Raw genomic sequence first — 18,620 nt, 5'->3', positions numbered from 1 at the left:
CCTCCGACTAAACGCCAGGCAGCACTCCCTTCTTCACTGACACGGTTCCAGCGCGAGTTTATACTCACTCGAGCGTGCAACAGCGCGTTCTGAGGCGACCAAGCTGAGCTTCCATGGAAAGCCGAGACCTGAGCAAAGCCTTCCCCTGTACTGTGCGCGTGACCCTCGAAGCTTCGTTGACCGACGGCGTCTGCGTGGCAAGCGCCGAGAAAACACCGAAGAAACTAATTCGTGGCTGTTAGGGCAGGCCGGGCAGCATTCGGCTGAGCAGAGGCGGACTGTGCATGCGTGGCTGCTGCGTGACGCATGTGGTGCGCTTTTCTCTGTGCCCGCAGGTCAGAAAGCATCTTTTTGAGTTTGCTGTGATGCAGCTTCGCCGCATTTATCTGGTCAAAAAGGGGCATGCACAGGGCCTTTGTCGCGGCGCCCGTGTACGGCCCAAACGTGCTTTCCTGCAGCACACACAGGAGCCACGGTATTACGCATGCAGTCGACGCGGCAAGAAACGATGCGGAAAGGCAAACCCCAAGTCGCTACCGCCCTGCGGTAGTTGCATCGCTTGCTGGCCTCTGTATCCTCTCTAGTTACACAGACAAGTCTTGCCGTCCACGCCTCGGCCGATTCAGTGCCGCCGAAGAGGGGGTAGCCCCCCTCATGCTCGTGGAGTTCTCTGACGGTTACGGAAAGCGCTAGAATCCGCAAAGACGTTCTATACACCAGTAGATCTCACACTGCCTACGCACATGTACGCAGGGTACAGACCCTTGCTTCCATATATACATATATAGAACCCATATATATAAACCCTATATATATTTAAGCCACACAAACAACATACATATATAGAGATGTCAGTACAAAATGAGACAAAGAAATGGCGAGATCTCTAGCCTCTGCTTTCATGCGACCTTGGAAGTTAACTCGGCAGGCAACTCGCCTGAAGCTTCTACAGCGCACATACCCCGCAATGAAGATCATGTGCTGCTGCTGCCTTACTTGCGTCCTCTCAAGTTCGTTCTTCGTCGCGTCAAGAGCCTGAATGATCCGAGCGCGTTTTTCTTCCTGTACGCATGCATTCGGCGGCCGCAAGCTTCAAAATGCTCTAGCGAAGCGGGGGTAACGCGGAAAAAAGTTGGCGAACCCGCGAGAGCTCAAACAAATGAATTGAGACCAGCAGTACTTTCGAAGTCTCCGCTGCCGCGTCTCCCACTCCTCGGGCGTCACAGAGCCAGCCCGCGAGAGAGAGGTTCCACGAATCTACACGTCTACCATAAGTGCGAAACACGTCCAGAGAAGTCTTGCTGGGGCGTCATACGAATGCCACGAAGAGGACCGAAGGCCACGCTCCGCAAACAAAACTGCCGACAAAAAAAGAAAAAACAGGTAGCCGGGGTGCGCTCCACAGGCGTACGCGTGCGTGCGCATACGCACGTCCGCGTAATCAAAGCTACACACATGCATGCATATATAGATAAATATGTATGTATATGTATATACATTTGTACTGTGTAAGCCGTCTACGGCTACAGCCTGCAGGGAGGGAATGTGTTTTTTCAAGCTCGTCTCTGCATATATCTGTTTGCGCGTTCCCGCGCTTCAGCCGCCCTGTCCTCCGCGCAGAAGGGGGCGAACACCAGTCAATATCTGCAGCGACTTCGCATTTGAGACTCACGTCAGGGACCGCAGAGGCGTAAAAGTGCTGCAGCAGTTCGGTCACCCGCGCCTGGTGAGCCCGCACGGCGTTCACTGTGACGGGTTCGTAGTCCACTGAAGGAAAAAAATCGAGGTAGACGCCGCGGCAAACATCAAGGCAGAAGACGCATGCGTGGCTTCTGCGAGAAAAACAAACGCCGGAGAGAAAACAGCCGGCAGCTCGAGCGCAAACAGGATACCTGGCTCGCAGTGGGAACCCAACCAGACTGACCTCGACTTCAGACGTGCTGTACTTACGCGTCGCGACGTGAGCCATCTTCTCGCTTTGACACAACTTGGTGTTGAAGACGAACATGTATCGCCCGTTCTCGTACAGCGCGGCGTCAGGAGTGATCTAAAAATGCACGCAACAACAGGGAAAGAAAACAAGACAAAGCGCCTTGCGACAAGGAGGCGGGACGAAGAGACGCGGAGGCGCGGAAGCAATCGAGCAGAAAAACTGGCGATCTGTCAATGGCTTGAAGCGAGAGCTAAGACAGACGGAAGCGCACCGGTGCTGGGCAACAGAAACACGCGGCTAAGGGCGACAGCGACGAGGCTGAGACATCGCCACGTTGGTCATTCTCGAGCGCCGTCCTTACCCCCTCCCCCCCCCGGTTGACAGGGAGGCGGAAGATTCTTGCCGCCTTCTACGTGTGTCGGTCTCTCTTTGCAGCGTCTGCCGCAACCAGGTCTGCTGCACTCTAACACACGCATGGGAGGGGAGCACAAAGAACAGAAAGCACGAAATTTCGCTCCCGACACGTCGCTCAGACTTACCGTTCTGCCCTCAGTTTTCGGCGCGTCGTTCGCGATCCAGGCTTGCGCGAGGCGCCGGTTCTCTTCGTCGTCGTGTCTCTGCCCTCTCCCCTCAGTCTCCTTCTTCGCCTTGACCGGCACCTGCCCGTCTTCGCCGCCAGTCCCCCCGTCGGGCGCTGCTTCAGGCTTTTTGGCGCCTCCGCTCGCCGCCGCCGCGGGTGCAGAGCCCTTTTCGGCCGCCGCGGAGGGCGCGCGACTGCCAGCCGCGTAGAGATGTCTTCTGCTGACTTCAAGGCGCTGGTGCTGCACAGGCTGCGGCGCCTCCAGGTCGCTCAGCTGCAGATCTTCAAGTAGCCGATACGCCTTCTCCGAAGCGGAGCCTGCTTAGAAGAGAGGAGAGAGGGGAGAGAAATCATATAGAACAGACGCGCTGAAATAGACAGGGCGAGGCGCCGCGCGCGGTTGAATGATCGGATATCCAGAAATGTATACCTCACATCGGAGAAACAAAGACACTATAGGCCTTAGAATACTGAAGACGACTCCCGTTTGCATGAAATACGGACCACCGAGTTGTTCTCACCGCTTGCGAGCCGCTGACGACCCGAGACTGCGGCGCCCTCTGCGTGCCCCCGCTGGCCTTTCTTCGTCTGCTGCTCGGCTGAGACGAGCTGCTTCTCCTGTTCAGCCAGCAGCTGCAGCTGCTCGTGGAGCTTCTCGATCTCGCCGGCCGTCGCGCTCGCGCCCACGGCTCCAGGCCCCGGCGGTACCTGGGATGCCGCCGCGACCGCGGTTGGAGGCAGCATCTGCTGGAGAAGGAGGCGATGGGACTGGCGGTTGAAGCGCTCCAAAAGACGACTTCGAAGCGGGCGGCGCACGCTCGGCAAGCCCGGGAGACCTGCAAAACGAACAAAGAGCCAAGCTGTGTCAAATAAAGCTTGTGTTGTCGCGCATGTAGGGCCGCAGCGGTGCGTCTATGTCCCTTTTCGCTTGGCAGCGGACGTACCCGCTGCGGCGGCGTCTGTCTGAATCTCTGCCGAAGACGGAGACGACGCGCTCATTTTGGCGTCAAGAGAATCGACCAGGTCTCCGCTGAACGAGTTGAGGCCGTCGGCGATGCCGAAGCCGCGCAGGCGAAAGGCCTCGGTGCTAATCAAGTCTTCCGACGGCGTCACCAGGTCGAGGACGTCTTGCGGCGAGGGCGCCTGAAACGAAATACAACAAAAAGATAGGATACCTCGGGTGAAAAACAGGGCACCAAGAGGGCAAGCCATAACGTCGAGGGCATCCTCACATACCTCCGCGACTAAAAGAGGAAGCGTCTGAGTCCAAGCAGCGGTGGGATGAGATGAAAGACAAGGAGGTACGTGAGCATGCGACAGAAGACATAAGACCGGCACAGAGCTGAGGCTCAGCAGGTCGATCAGTCCTTACAAGCAAAGGAGGCGCTGCATTGGAGAGGTTGATGAGCGCGCCCGAGTCATCTCCAGAGAGGCTCTCGAAGGCCGCTGAACTCGCTGCGCCTTGGCGCGCAGGCAAGCCGAGGAACTCCTGAAAGTACTTCGACTGAAACAGCCGCTCGAAGAACTTCTCCCTTGTCATCCTGCCTGCAACGAAGAAAAGGACGAAACAGACACGCCGCCCGCGCGATCTTGAAACAAGGCCGATCTCTAAAAACTCAAAGAAGCGTCATGTATGCGCACATACATACATGTATACATAAAAGTATATATACATGTAAGTACATGTATATACAGATATATATATATGTAATTATGCACGTGGACAACACAGCACAGGCTCCGGAAAGCCGATGCTTCGATGGAAAAAGCGGCGTCTCAACTCAGTGCAGACTGAGCGTCGTTTTCGAATGGCGTGTTCACGCGAGTGAGTGCGAGCCGGGAGTTCACACGCCATGGTGGGATCGGCGCAGAACGACGCGGAAGCACGAAACACACGCGACTCCACCAGAAAAGACCAACGAGAGAGAGCGGCGAGCACACATACAGGAACTTGAGAAGAAAATGGAATGCAGTACCCACCGAATGTGCCTCTGGTCGCACACACTCACGCCCACGCCGGTAAATCTCTTGGCATGTGCATGTATTGTGAGTAGATGCGCGCGCAGATTTTGTTTTACCGATAAGGTTTTAAGCCTTTCTTACCGGCGGCCACAAGCTGTCTGTACACCTCGCTGATGCGCGGGTCTTCCTTGAGAATCGCATCCAGCATCTGCTCAGTGCAGTCGACGAGCGACGCAGGCTTTTCTGTGCCGCTGCTTCCCACGTATTCGAACTGCGGCGGGCGGATGAGGAACGCCGACGCCGGGGGGTCCGCTGCAAAGACGCACAACACCGAGGAAGAGCCTTCACTCACTGCCTCGGAGTGCGTTAAAAAACAAGCACAGTGCGGAGTCGAGTGCAGAAGATGGCAGAAACGCCCAGCGGGCCTCTGCCCACCACGCAGCGGTGAGAACTGCATGGCACCCGAGCCGCCACGACGAGTGGCCGCTCGACAGGAACGTCTCCCAGCGTCTCCCTCTCCCTTACGCGCGAGCTGCATGCGGTGCGCGACGAGGTCGGTTTCGTGGAGCTTCCAGAATTCCTCGGGGCTCAGGACTTTCCCTGGCGCGCGAGCCGTTCGTCCGTGCTTGCCCGCGCCACCCGCCCCGCTCCTCTGTGCAGCGTCGGCTCGGCGGCCTTCTCTCGCGGTCGCGTCATCGTCGCCCTTGCTCTCGAGCGACCCCGAGTCGCCGCCGGTGAGGTCAGGTTGTTCGTCTTCTTCGGGGTCTCCGACGAGGAAAAGGTACAGACTGCGCAGGACGGCGTTCTTCGCCAGCAAACTGCGCTGAGCCGCCCGCCGCTCGCGCGCCTCCCGCAGACTCTCCAGCCGCTCCAGGGCCTGCAGGTTCAGACGTCGAGAAGGCCCCGGCGCCTCGGCGGCCGGCGAAGAAGCAGAGCGGCCTCGAGGCGCAGAGGGAGCCGCGGACACCGGCGCCGAAGCCGCAGCAGGCGGTTCGCGGGGCCGGGTCGTCCTGCAGAGGCAGAGGGGAAATCGAACAAACGCGAGTGCGCAGCGCTGGCTTGCGATGCACCAGCGCGTCCCATGACCCTGAATGCAGGCCCACAGCAGTGCCGGCGACGTCTGCGTAGAAACGCTTTTCACCGCTCTCCGTCTTCTTTCACTCACTTGGGCAGATCGGGCGCAGCTCCGGAAGGAGTGACTCTAACGCGCTTCGCCTCCGATCCCGTAGTGCCTTCCTCGTCCACCGCGCGCCCAGCCGAAGGAAGCGGCCTCTTCGCCGCGTGAGCGGAGCCCTGGAGCTGACTCGCGCCCTCTCCGCCGGGTGTACGTACATCTGCCCCCGGGGGCAGCGCGGCCGGTGTACGTACACTCCCCGGAGTGCTTGCAGGCGCGCCACCGGTCGGCGGCGCCGGCGCGCGCTCACTTTCTTGGCAAGCCGGGGCGGCCAGGAGCGGGGACAGAGGTTCCCACTCCCCGGCAGAAACTGAAGACGGCGGAAGGAGCAGGTAGGACAGCGAAGGCGTGAGACGCAACGACGAGGCAGTGGGCAGCTCCAGCGCCAACTTCAACTCGTCTAGAAAAGCCTGCAGCTGCAGCCCCGCGAGCAGAAGACCCCAGAAGGCAACGGCACGAACATGTCGCAGAAAGCAGCGCAGAGAAGAGACAGCACACGAGGCCCGGCCGCCCGCCTACTCATCACGGCCAATGCGCCAGACAAGCGGGAGAGGGGAAACGGGGGTCGGCTGGCTCAGGCTTCACCCGCGGAGCAACAACGAGAATCAAGGGCGCATGCTGCTCTCAGCGCGTTCGCGAACATACACGCACGCGTCAACAGGTACCCATCGCCGCAGAGACTTCTTGCAATTGAATTCCGCAACTAGGCAAGGCGCGGCACACGGTAAATTCGTCTTCCACGCCACAGCAACTCACAGGAAGCTATGAACCGAGAAACACACCTATGCGCCAGTCCCCGTTTACTCGAGACAGGTCTCGACCCAGTGAGGGAAACAAAAAAGGCTGCGCGGAAAAACCGTGGGCAGGTGCGCACTGCTGCCTCTGTCACATGGAGACTTAGAGTTGTAGCCTTATCACGTGAAGCAAAACTACGTGGATGCCTTGTGTCTCTGCATCGCGTCAGCGGGCGATGGCTGGCCGGGGCCTACCTCCCGGGCGGGGAAGGCGACCAGCTGGAGCGGCAGCTGCCGGGGGTGTCGCTGGCGCTCGGCTGCGTGAAGCTGCTGCAGCAGATTGCATGCGGCGTCCATTTTTCCGCGGTCTGCGCCAAAGTCGAGAACTGCTGTGCTCGCCACCGGCAGACCGACGGCCGATGAGGGCAGCGCCGACGCGTTCGAGAAGGTGAGGCGCGCCTACGCACAGCACAACCGCAGAAAACAAAACACGCGAGGCTCGGGACGGGGAGAGAAGAGCCAAGAGAGCCACGAGACAAGAAGGGGCGGGGAGGGGGGGTTGCAGAGAGTCACAGACGGCAGACGCCGGACTGCAGGGTGGCCCCAGCGGAGGGACGGAGGCGGCGGACGCTGCTCCCTCCATCTTCTCGCTTCAAGCAGCCTGGTGGATCAGCCAAGCCCCTGAGAAGCGGCCGGAGAGGAACCATGCGAACGAAGAAAAGGAGCGCCCGGCGAGGGGACGGGTGAACTGCCAGCGCCGCGCTGGAGAAAAGAAAAAGACAGACTCGCTGGTGTCGAGCGAGCAACTCACGCAGGTCCTATCGCACGGCCTAGCTACGCGCCTGAGCACGGATCGCCTTTAGAGTGTCTGTCTCCAAGTGTGTGTCTCTCCGCGTGTCTGTCTGACCGCGTCTGTGTCTGACCGCGTCTGTGTCTGACCGCGTCTGTATCGGTTGCTCACTTTTGCGCTTTTTTTGGATCTCTCCGTCGAAGTCCACTGCTGGAACCAGACGAAGAGATGAAGCTCGAAGACTGCGTCATGCTGCTGAGCGACTTGCCCGGCTTCCTCGCCCGCGTGACCGTCGTTCTGCGACTGCGCGACAAACGCGAGTGCCCGCGACGTCAAGAAGAAGGTGCCCTGCTTGCCGCCCACGGAAACCCCCTGGAACCCCTCCGCGATCCGACCCACGACCACCTGCGACTCCTCCATCCTGCCCCGAGCTGCTGCAGAAGCTCGTAAGTCCGCGCTGCATGCCTGCGTGTGGACGGGCAGCAGCCAAGCACAGGTCAAGGAGAGGAATTGCGGCAAAACTCGGCGCCGAGGCACGTTCAAAAGGGCCTAGAGGGAGAAGCTGAGCCGCAGTAGGGTAAAAAAGAAGGCCGCGAGCCCGCGAACTGAAACAGGGAAGGAAGGAAGACACAGGAGGCGGGTGGACTTCCACACGCGATGGAGACGGACGCCGGCGGCGGAGAGACGGCGCTGCACCAGGGGCTGGCGGAAAGGAGACGAGAAAGAAGGAGAGAAAAGAGAGAGCGAATCGTCGCAGAGGGGGGAGAAGAAGCCCTGAGTCGCAGAAAGAAAGCAAGCGACAAACAATTGGCCGTCTACAGAGAGAAAAGAGAGAACTGGCAACAAAAGTTCGTCCCCGCGAAAGCAACTCGCTGACACGACAGCGCGCATGCACGCGTGGACTCGCAAAGACTCAATAGGGCTGCAAAAAAGTGTCTCTTCAAGGTCGGAAACGTAAAAAGGAGGGCCATCTCCCACTCTTCTTCTCTCGCAGGTAAGCTGGATCTGTCTTCGCCAAGCAAGCGTTGTGCGCCAGCAAGGACTGCACATGTGAGCTCGACTTGCCACGCCTCCAATGTTGTGCCGTCAAAAACGGAGTCCATCTGTGCACGTATATGAACAGAAATATATCTGTTTAAATGTTTTTTAGTCGCAGGCCTTATCTACAATTGCCTACGTGAGGTATTTTCACGGGTTTGTTGGGTTCTAAGTAACTTTTGAGCTTTTCTGCTGGAGTCAGTCGCTTCGTAGGCTCTGCCTTGTCTGCGTTGTGTTGCTTGCGACTCATTCGCATGCAGTCTTCTCTTTCCGCGCATAGTAGCACGTCGCCCGGAACCTTTCCCACATTCTACCTTTTGTATATCTCCGTGTTGCTCGTGGCGAAAATATCTCCGCTTTTGAGTCGGATATGCGTTCCAGCGTGGAGATACGGCTGTTCCACGTGTGTTGTCCTCCTTCAGCGGCCTGCTCGACGTTTTTTCTCGTCTTTTTCCTCCCTCCTTTTCACAGTTGGCGCTCGTCGGCCCTCTCCTCCGCGGATGCGCCTTCTGTGCGCAGAGTCAGGTCGTCTGTTCTTCCTCACTGAACTGTCGCCAGAGGAACGCCAGCGAGAGAGACTCGGTGTGACTGATGCATGTAGTCCATCGTCCATATGTTTACGTATCCGCATACATATATCTCAACATGCCTGTGCTTGGCCTATAATTGCATTTCGTACATAGATGCCCGCATATGTGGGTGGCTGGACGTATGGTTTCCTGTCTGGGCAGGTTCTTGTTTTGTTGTGCTCCGGAAGCGCGTGCAGCGATGCGGCTCCGCTTTGAAGTCCCACCTCGTTGCGTGCGTTTCTTGAGGACTCCCTCGCACTTTTTTCAGGTTTCGTCCTTCCTCATTTCTCGCGCCCAGCGTCGCGTAGTGCTCGCGGCGCTCTACATCGGCACTGGTCCGAGGGAGCGGTTTCTCGTCGACCTCTTGAGCCGCCGAATCCGCGAGGTCGCTTCTGCCGAGCAGAGGCCGCCAGAGAAGTGCCCTTCGAACCCGTTTCTGTGGCAGGAAGACGCGGCAGGAACGCGGAAACGCTGTGAAGCGACGCTGCAAGAAGATTTGACAAACGAGACGGCGAGAGACATCGGTGGCGCAACGCTGTGCAGGCAAGCCGGAGCTGAAGCGAGAGAAGCAGCGGCGGATGGAGGCGAAGAAGGCGCGGAAAAAGAAACAGCAGAGAGTGCCTGCGGCCGTGCGAGAAGCGGAGTGTCTTCGTGGCACAACAGGACAGGAGGAGGTGAGCGCGGAAGGCGTTTGCAGGTTGACATCTTAATCGATCACTTGAGAGGCACACGAAAAGATGGCAAGAGTGGGGATTCCTCTGCCTCGATTCTCGCGCCTCTACTCGCGGTCGGCGAGGCACTCGAGTCTGCCGTGGACGCTCCACAGCCCAACGCGTTTCCGGCATCCTCCAGGCGTTTCTCGCGTCACACCCACAGCGACGACGCCGACGCGAGCGGCGCGATGACGTTTCATGCGGCCGCCGCCTTCACTGAGGGGAGCGCGGCAGGGCCTTCTTCTCATCTCGCGGGCGCCTCTTCTCTGCCCAGCGTGGGGGAGTCTGCGGCCGCCAGCGTCCGCGTCAGTTTCCTCCGGAATCCTCTGGTCTCGTCGACGTTCCTGGGGCGCTGGCTCCCCCCGCGCCTGAACGAAGTAGTGGGGGTCCAACACATGAAAGCGCTCGTTGTGGATGACGCCGTTTTGTTCACGGGGGCAAACTTCAGCGGGGAGTACCTCGTCAACCGCGCAGATCGGTACGTCGTCGTCAACGCCGCGGCCGTCGCCGACGCAGTTCATGCGATCGTCCAAGCGACGCAGAAGGGAAGCTTTTCTCTCAGGAGAAAGCGGGAGACGCAGGGGTCCGGGACGGGGGGCGACCCCGAGACCCGAAGGGGGGCGACGGCCGGGTCGCCGGATGGGGAGGAGCCCCCGGCAGCCTCACGGAGCGCCGCCGGACATGAAGGTGAAGAGTACGAGGTTGTTTGGGATGCAGGCTTCACAGAAACACACAACCCCGTCAGCGATCCAGAGACCTTTTCGCGCGACTTTCAACGCGTCCTTCGTGCGGCATGCGCGGGGATTCGCTCGGATTCCGCCGCGGCTCCCCCCGCTTTACCCAATTTCTCGCCCGCTCCTCTGGCAAGTGAGGCCGCCCCTCCAACCGCGTCTGCATGCGCCGTCTCAGGGCGTCAGGTTCCCCCGAGGCCCGGGAGAGAGCCCCAGGCGAGAGGCCTTTCGCGGGAAGGCGAGCGCGCTCTGGAGGCGGGTGACAGTCGGCTGCCGCAGGCCTGTGATTCGGTGGAGAGAGCGCAGGGGGGGCAGTGGACGCCTCTCGTGCCGAGAGAGGAACTTCCCGAGGCCGTGCGGGGGAGTGGAGGAGAAACGGATGTCTGTACGCTCGAGCTTGCCCTCCAGGCTGGGTTCACTCACCCGCCGGTGGAGGATCTCGCGCGGGTGCTTGACGAGATTGTCATGGAGGCTGGGGGGAACGGCGCGAGTCAAACTCGAAGCCCGACGCGGCAACCCGCGAGAGGCGAGTCACATGCTGGGGCGCCGATTGGGTGTGAAGAAGAGAGCTTTTTGTCCGCGGGCGCAGAGTCAGTAGTGAAGGCTGACGCTGACGCTTCTAACGGGCACACAGGCGACACTGAGTCACTATACACCACATCGTCGAGGGGAAGCTCTCCTAGCATGGTCTTGGCTTCCCCGTATTTGAATCTGCCTACCCGGCTGCTGAGAAGCATTAGTGCTTTGTGTAGACAGCGAGTGAACGCGGCAGATGGGCAGCCTGAGAGTAGGGAGGCGGCGCGGGATGCTTCAAAAGTCTTACCAAGCGCATTCGACCAGATGCTGAAAACGCGAAAACTGATTGTCATCACCGCCGCACCGCAGGCAAATAGCTTTTTTAAGTCCAGAGGGGTGTCACGGTACATCCCCGAAGCCTATGCGTATCTAGCTTACCAAGTCGCTCGCGCGCTGAAACGGGCCGCCGCGGCGCCCACGGACACTGCGTTCCTCGCAGCGAAGCGCGAGCCACTTCGCAGCGCCACACGGGGAAGTGGAGCAGAGGATGCTGAAACACAGAGTGCGTGCCTCAAGCTAGGAACTCGTGAATTCACTGACGCGTCTAGAGAAGGGCTGTCGGATGCCCGGCGCCCGGGGTCAGACTCTGTGGTGTTCGAGTACTGCAGGCCGGGGTGGACGTTTCACACGAAAGGTATGTGGTTGCTCGCGAACGCAGACGACAGGGGAAACGGGAAGGACAGCGGGTGCCGTCCCGCTGACGAGGGGGCTCAGGCGGGACTCGATGTCACATCTCGCCACAGACGAAGTTCCGCACAGCGGCGACCTGAAGAGCGGTCATCTCTTCAGGCAGACGGCGATACCGCCCACCAGAGGACTGCGTTTCACGGTTCGGAAGGGGTGTGTATCGAGGTTCAGAAGGAGGAACGCCGAATGGCGTGCACAGAAGACGCGAAAAAAAGCGGAGCCCATCGCCCCTGCTGGGAAGTGTCCATCGACCCGCTGCGCCCTGCAGACAGCCAGGCAGCGGGAAGTAAGGCGAAGGAACTGCCGGCCTCCTTGCCGTACGTGACGGTGTTTGGGAGTTCGAATTTCAGTGAGCGAGCCGAGCGCAGGGACCTTGAGTTGAGTTGTGTGCTGAGGACGACGGACAGAACTCTGCAGTTGCAGATGAAGGGGGAAATCGAGGACGCGCTCCGACACTCAAAGCCAGTGGAGGCTGAGAGCTTGAAAACGCGGTACGGCTGGGTGACATTCTTCGCGGTACAATGGCGAGCCATTCGATCCCTTCTTTGAATACGTGTGGGCGGAGGCGGACGTGATCTGAGGCAAGCAATCCGAGATGCCCATTCGGTAGTACTATCAAGCCTCTTCTTCCAACTAGATCGATGATGCAAGGCAGTGGGGACTTCAGAGTGTGTGCCTGGGGTCGAGGGGGTGCCGCGAATGATTGCATGGTCTAACAGGGAGGTTGATCTTCTGAACTACGGCCTACTCGTTTTCTTTGATGCGAGCGTGGACTGCACAGAGGCCGTCCGCGTAGCTGCGGAAGGCCGATTTTTTCGTTTCCCAGATTCAAGATGCTCTCTAGTGGAAGCATCCTCATCTGTTCATTTCAAGCTTGGCTCCACTCTTGATCAGCGCTGATCTGCTGAATGCTTGTGGCAGTTCTCGTCGAAGTACTACAAACATCACAGTTTCCGGAGTTCCACGGTTTAGGCACAAAGAGTGACTTGCTGAAGAATGCACTGTACCTGCGGATCTCGAAACGCCACTGCAGTAAAACGCGAAACAGAGAGCATGGGTGGTGCATGGACTCAGCGCGGTGTGCCCCTCTTTGAGTGTGTGGTTTGCACTTCTTCGAGATTGCGAAGCTGTCGATCTCACTATATGCAGTTTTCGCGTGGTTCCACGACCCAGCAGCCGCCACACTCCCGAAATGTGAGTCCCGCACTCCACATCAGACCCCGCTGCTCTCCAGTGGTACACCCTATTTCCATGGCGCACTGTCCCGGGATTCTCTTCCGTTGGTCTGTTTACCACTTCCGTGTCTGCGGGAGCGGGCAGGCTGACGTCATCTATAGCTAGTGCTACACACGCGCGTTTTCTGTCACGCCAGGCGCAGTCTTCGAATACTACGGCATACAAGGCGAGGCAGCTGAAGTGGTGCTTGTGGCAGTTCTGCTTATTTCGACGCCGTCCGCGACGCACGATCATCTTCCACGTCTCGGTCAGGCTAGTGCGCCAGCTGAAAATCAAAATACCGCAAGAAGCAGCCGTGTCAGTAAAGCTGATCTGTCAAGCTCACACTAACGCTGAGCGGAGGAGCCTTCCGCCAGCATCTCCCGTCAACGATACTGGCCTCTTTGTTGTAAAGCAACGGCACATATCTGGTTGGATGATTGTGCGCGCGGGGTTAGATCAAACGAGTGGGTCGTGTTCCGCTACACTCTTTCGCGTGGCTGCTAAGCTGCGCAGTGCTCCTCCCTGGACATCTGCCAGCAGCCGGCTCGATGCGTGGCACGTGCGTCTTTAGTGACTTCAGACGCATCACACGAACGGATCTCTGGTTTCCTTTTTCACGCAGCCGCGGCCTCGCGGACACAGGGGGCTGTCAGCTGCCTCAGCCGGGTAGCCCGCCGCCGAGTCCCCGGTTCGCCTCCTGCTGCCACCTCGCAGCGCGCGAAACTGCAGAAACCGGGAGTTCCGCTGCATGTGCTTTTCAAGTGCGGAGAAAACTGTACGCGTTGAGCCAAAACCGAGGTCACGAATGTGAGTCCGCCGTTCAGTCTGTTTCTTTTCCTGCGTCTGCTACGGCTGGTCGGCTCAGGCGCATGCATCCTGCATGTTTTCAGAGGCCGGCTGGCGCGAGAAGGAAGGGTCGCCCGTGTCCGCGGGCGAGGCACGCAGAAGGAGCATCCGGCTGCCCTACTAAAGGGCGAATTTCGTCTCAAAATGTCTCCTGGTTGTCGAGGCGGAAGCCGGGAAAAGGCAGATGGGGGCAGCCTCTCTCGCTCAGCTGCGAGGAACATGCTGACGAAAAATCCGGAAACACTGTTCGGTGAGGCGCTCCTTTTTTCCCGACGCAGCATGACCCAGGAACTCTGAACACATACAAAACCTGTATGCTGTGTATGCATCTGTGCGTGGACGTGCGTGTATGGGTGCTGCTGTATACATGTATAAGTCTCTCTTTTTCTTCCTTCGCCACGTCTTTCTTTCCTCTGAGCTGATTTACACCCCTGTGCCTTTTCCTCGTCGATCTTTTCTTCTGTCTTCCCACTTTCGCATCCACTTGGTCTTGTTCTTTCGTCCTTTTCCCCCCTCTGCCGAAAAAAACGGGCCGCTTCGCCCTCCAGTGCAACTTGCGCCCCTTTGTCGTTGTTCTGCGCCGGGAGACTCTCGTTAGTGTGTCGCCGCGCCTCGCTTCTTCTTGCAAAATCCTCGTTCCTCGACCTCCTCCTTTCCTTTCTGTCTCTTGTACATTTTTTCACGATGGGAGGCGGCGGTGGCGGCGCTCTCAACAAGCTCTTCCCCGGCTACAAGGATAGGCTCTGGTTGAAGGTTCCAGTTCAGGTACGCACAAGCTCGCTCACCAGAAAGCCACGGGGCATGCAAACCGACATACGAAACCAGCGTCGTTTGAGGATTTTTTCGAGTTGCAGATGACTCGCGCGCGCCTCTTTCTCCTGATTCTTCCGCAAGTGAATCGACGAGGCGCGAGAAAATGGAGGGGGAGGGGGGGAGGGTGTGGAGCAGCAGCGCCGCATCCCGGACTCCCGTTGAAACGTGACAAAGGAGGGATTGCCGAAGCCGTGTTGTTTGTCGTGCGGTGAATCTTGTCAAAGAGAAGTGGGGGTTCGTTGGTCCTCTTCGATTCTATGTGCTTGCTGCGTGATGCGCCTTCCTCTTCGGCCGTCTGGCACAGAGAAGCGCAGAGCAGCGAAAAGAGGAAGGAAAGCTTTTCAAACGGATGGGAAGACGGAAGGAAACACTTTGTGACGCGCAAAGACGCCGAAAGCCTTCTCGCGGCGGTCCTGCGGTCGATGCTCATGTGGACGCTCGTGGCTGAACGCAGTTCTTCGCGTCTCGAAGTGAACAGGAGGGAGGAAGCTCCAAATCCGGTTTTCTTTAATCGCACAGCTCATGTTTCGCTGTACCCCTTCTTGCCAACGTTGGCCGCGCCCTTCAGCCAGCGACTTCCCTTCGCCACGTTTTCTGTTCTCTCTTCTCTGCGCTGGCTTTGCCGCGCATTCCGCTCGCCTCCTTCGCCACGTTTCCCCCCATTTAAACCATAACTCCGAGTCTTCCGCACGCTTCTTTGCTTTCCTCAGCTCCAGGGTGCACTCTATGCGTGCGTTTTCTCTGTGTGTGCTTTCTTCGCAGTGGCGGCAGCAGCTGATTCAGCACTGGAACAAGTCCTACGAGAAGCAAGTCTACAGCGAGTCTGTGGCTCTGAACAAGAAATTCCAGGCGCACAACCAGGTCGTCTTGGATCGGCTGCGTCCGAGTGGCGCGTACGCGATCCCCGCGGTGGACTACAAGCGCCAAATCAGCCGCGGAACTCTTGTCGAGGGCGCGGACTTTTACCTCCCCACCGCTCACGAGCAGCAGCGGCTCGCCCGCCACTTCGAGCCCTACACGGAGCAAGAGCAGGAGGAGCGAAGAAAATTTCGCTACCAGAGGTACGTTGCTGTGGAGAGCTCGTGGCGAGCTGCCTCGCGTCTTCGTCTTGGCACCCGAGGCGCGGCCGGCTGGCGCCCCGGTTCGACTCAGGGCCGCGGGGGTGGGAGGGGGGGCGTTCTTTGTGTGGCTTGCTGGTAGGGGGTCGTAGCAGATCGCGGCAGGCTAGCGGCGAGTCCTTGCATGCATGCGTCGCCGCGGAGACGGAGAAATAGGTGGCGTCGCGCGCAGATGTGTACAGACGCCCATTGGGCGCCCACGAGGGCGTCGAAGGAAAGGGAAAGTTGGCCTCTTACGTTGTGCGTCTCCCAAGTTGCACAACGTGGGGGAGATCCTTCTTCAGAATACGAGGAACTGGCAGGAGTCTCAGAGCTGGAGTGAACGTCATTTGAGATGAACATGCGAGCTGCACGCGCTCAAGGGAGGGCGTCCTGTGTGACCTTGGCGGACTTGCTCTCATCTGGTTTCTGTCTTTCGGCGTTTCCTCCGCTTCAGCCTCTCGGTGTATCTGGCTGTCGCCCTGGGGGCGTCGTTTGTGCACGACTACTTTTACCAACGCCGCCCTGTTGCGTGGTGCCTGGAGAAGGAGCCGCCTCACCCTCCCAGCTACCCCTTCTGGTTCAAGTCTCTGTTCCACTCGCACGATATTCCCTCGGTGCGCCGCGGCTACGAAGTCTACCGCAAGGTGAGGAAAGGAAGAGCGCTGCCAACGCAGCCCGTGTGAAGCGCACCGCTCGTAGGCGAGGCGGCTCACTCGGCGGAGGCGCGCTGCACACGCGTGAGCGCTGACGACGGGAGTCGTCTCCGCGTCGACTGAATCCACGCGCCCAAAGGCAGGTCCTGGCCTCGATGTTTGGTGCGGCGTGGAGCGTAAAGGGCGCGTAGCGGAGCGAAGCGGCGTGTGTGTTTTAAACATGTCCTTCGCGGGCGGAGCAAGAGGCAGCTCGTGGGCTTGGGAGTGCGGCGGATGTGCTGCAGAGGGGGCAGCCTCGCGCGGGAATTCTGGCCGCCGTCGGTTGGGCGCGACCGCATCCCCTGGCGTTCTGCGAACGTGAGCCACGCCGCGTAGTCTGTACTCCCCAGAAACAGCCGACAGCTAGTCGTCTGAGAGATGGTCGCTTCAAGAAGGCCTTGTCTCACTGCTTCGCTGCTTCTCGGGTGTGTGATGCACGCAGGTCTGCGCGACATGTCACTCCATGGAGCAGCTGCACTTCCGCCACCTCGTTGGCGAAGTTCTCCCTGAGAAGCGTGTCAAGCAGATCGCGGCCGAGTACGACGTCACAGACGGCCCCAGCGACGAGGGCGAGATGTACACGCGGCCTGGTGTGTTGGGCGACGCGTTCCCTTCCCCGTACCCCAACGAAGAAGGTCAGTTGACGGCTCGAAACTTCTAGTTGCCGGGTCTTGGCGAGTGAAGCGTTTGTGGGCCGCGCGGACACGTGCCGATGCAAACGCGCCGTGTTTGTGCGATCTCCCGTGTTGTTTTCAAGTGTTTTCCTTCTCGGTGACTCTTGCGTGCGCACTGCCGACCGACGCCCAGCTTCGTACTATGCTTTGGTCTGTGTTTGCCGCGCTCTGTTTTCTTCTCAGCGGCTCGCTACGCCAACGGAGGCGCCTACCCGCCCGATCTCTCGCTGATCACCGCCGCACGCCACTTCGGACCCGACTACCTCATGGCTCTGCTCTGCGGCTACCGCGATCCGCCTGAGGGTGTGGAGCTCCGCCCCGGTCTCTACTGGAATGTCTGGTTCCCCGGCAACGCCATTGCGATGCCTCCTCCCCTCATGGACGAAATGATCGACTACGAAGACGGCACGCCCTGCAACATCTCTCAGATGGTAAACAGTTGGTTCTACACGCACCTTAGGGGGGGCTGAGTCGGCTGCTGTTCCAGATGCAGGCATGGAGACGCAGTTGTGTCGTAGGTGGAAGAATGCGTGTCGCTCGGAAGACAGTGGGCGCGGAGGCCTTTGCCCCCGCGACGTACTGCAGCAGAGGGTCAGCGCCGCGGGCGTGGTGCGAGCAACCCAGGCATTTCTGCTGATGCATGCACAGATCAACTCGAACTGGGGCGCCAGGCGTTTTACCGCGTCAGTCCGTAGTAGACGGAGGCGTCTGTGTGGAGATCGCTTTCGCGGAGGCTACCCACCGTATGTTTTTTCGCGCCCAAGGCGCGAATGCGCGAAGCGCGTGGCGTGTTCAGGCCTCGCGCGTTTGAGATGTGTGTGTGCTTGCTTCAGTCAAAGGACGTTGTGAACTTCTTGACCTGGGCGACCGAGCCGACCGCGGACGAGCGCAAACTCTACGGCCTGAAGTGCGTCAGTGCCATTGCGATCGGCACCGTTCTGATGACTCTGTGGTGGCGCTTCAACTGGGCCATGTACGCGACCCGCCGCATCGACTTCGGAAAGCTGAAGTACCTGTAAAGGACCAGCAGGTCGAGGTCGGCGCACGTCGTCGACTGAAAACGGAACTCTTTCCCGGCGGTGTCTGCGTAGATGTGGGCATGCCGAGAGGCGAGCCGAGTACTCCGCCCTGCAGAGCGTGAGCGGCTTCCCATTTTAGCATCCTTTCTTCCGTAGAGGAGACAAGGTGGCAGAAAGCGAGTCGTTCGAAACGAGGGAGCGAGGCAGAGGCAACGGTCTGTGAGGCGGGGGGTTGGCGAAAGGTGAATGAAGGCCCCGAGCAGACGAGCTGGAGGGCTTCGTAGGCGTGGGCGGCCGAAACGAGGTTAGAAGGATCGTAACAAGAGGCATCAAACCGCAGAAGCGGGAAAAAAGAGTGTCCTCTCTTCGCGCGGATAGCGTTCATAAGTCGTGTCTTTTGTTCTCGAGCTGTCACCTTCTGCGTTTCCTCTTCGTCCATCACTCATCCGCGGAAGAGGGGCGAGAGAGGAAATTCCCCCCTTGTGTTCGCTGCAATAGGCACATACCGTTACCATCGCGTAGCTTGTGGCTTCGTTGAGGCCGTCGCGGAGGGAGGCTTTGAGTTTTTCACACATGTGTGCTACCAAAAGGCCGGATGTGTCATTTGATTGCGACACACCGTGGACTCGAAAAACGACTGTCGCATTCCAAGCTACGCTACACGCTACGGCGAGAAATGCCGCACACCTCGTGAGAGGCTGGCCCGCGCAGCGGGGCTGCAAACGGCGTACGAGGTCTCCACTTGAATCCGACAGCCAACCAAGTGCTCTG

At 59.2% G+C, this 18,620-nt stretch overlaps 3 protein-coding genes across 3 annotated transcripts; 2 read left to right on the top strand and 1 right to left on the bottom strand.

The window, feature by feature from the left end:
- Positions 1–224: 224 nt before the first annotated feature.
- Positions 225–7,593, bottom strand: BESB_006430 (uncharacterized protein; the record flags this gene model as incomplete). Its single annotated transcript, XM_029359398.1, has 13 exons — positions 225–452; positions 997–1,062; positions 1,673–1,767; positions 1,951–2,047; positions 2,473–2,831; positions 3,035–3,349; positions 3,458–3,656; positions 3,886–4,058; positions 4,617–4,787; positions 5,001–5,485; positions 5,641–6,059; positions 6,639–6,842; positions 7,345–7,593. 13 exons carry the CDS (start codon positions 7,591–7,593, stop codon positions 225–227), a joined length of 3,060 nt encoding a protein of 1,019 aa, XP_029222311.1.
- A 1,386-nt stretch (positions 7,594–8,979) lies between these two features.
- Positions 8,980–12,036, top strand: BESB_006420 (uncharacterized protein; the record flags this gene model as incomplete). Its single annotated transcript, XM_029359397.1, has 1 exon — positions 8,980–12,036. One exon carries the CDS (start codon positions 8,980–8,982, stop codon positions 12,034–12,036), a length of 3,057 nt encoding a protein of 1,018 aa, XP_029222310.1.
- A 2,199-nt stretch (positions 12,037–14,235) lies between these two features.
- Positions 14,236–17,849, top strand: BESB_006410 (cytochrome c1, heme protein; the record flags this gene model as incomplete). The annotated part of the gene is made up of 6 exons (XM_029359396.1): positions 14,236–14,316; positions 15,127–15,425; positions 15,919–16,108; positions 16,599–16,791; positions 17,014–17,261; positions 17,664–17,849. 6 exons carry the CDS (start codon positions 14,236–14,238, stop codon positions 17,847–17,849), a joined length of 1,197 nt encoding a protein of 398 aa, XP_029222309.1.
- Between the last annotated feature and the right edge of the window lie 771 nt (positions 17,850–18,620).

This window comes from Besnoitia besnoiti, chromosome I (assembly GCF_002563875.1).
Source record: "Besnoitia besnoiti strain Bb-Ger1 chromosome I, whole genome shotgun sequence".
Taxonomy (NCBI): Eukaryota; Apicomplexa; class Conoidasida; order Eucoccidiorida; family Sarcocystidae; genus Besnoitia; species Besnoitia besnoiti.
Note: the sequence above shows the minus strand (reverse complement) of the source record. Positions and strands in the feature narration are given on the sequence as shown.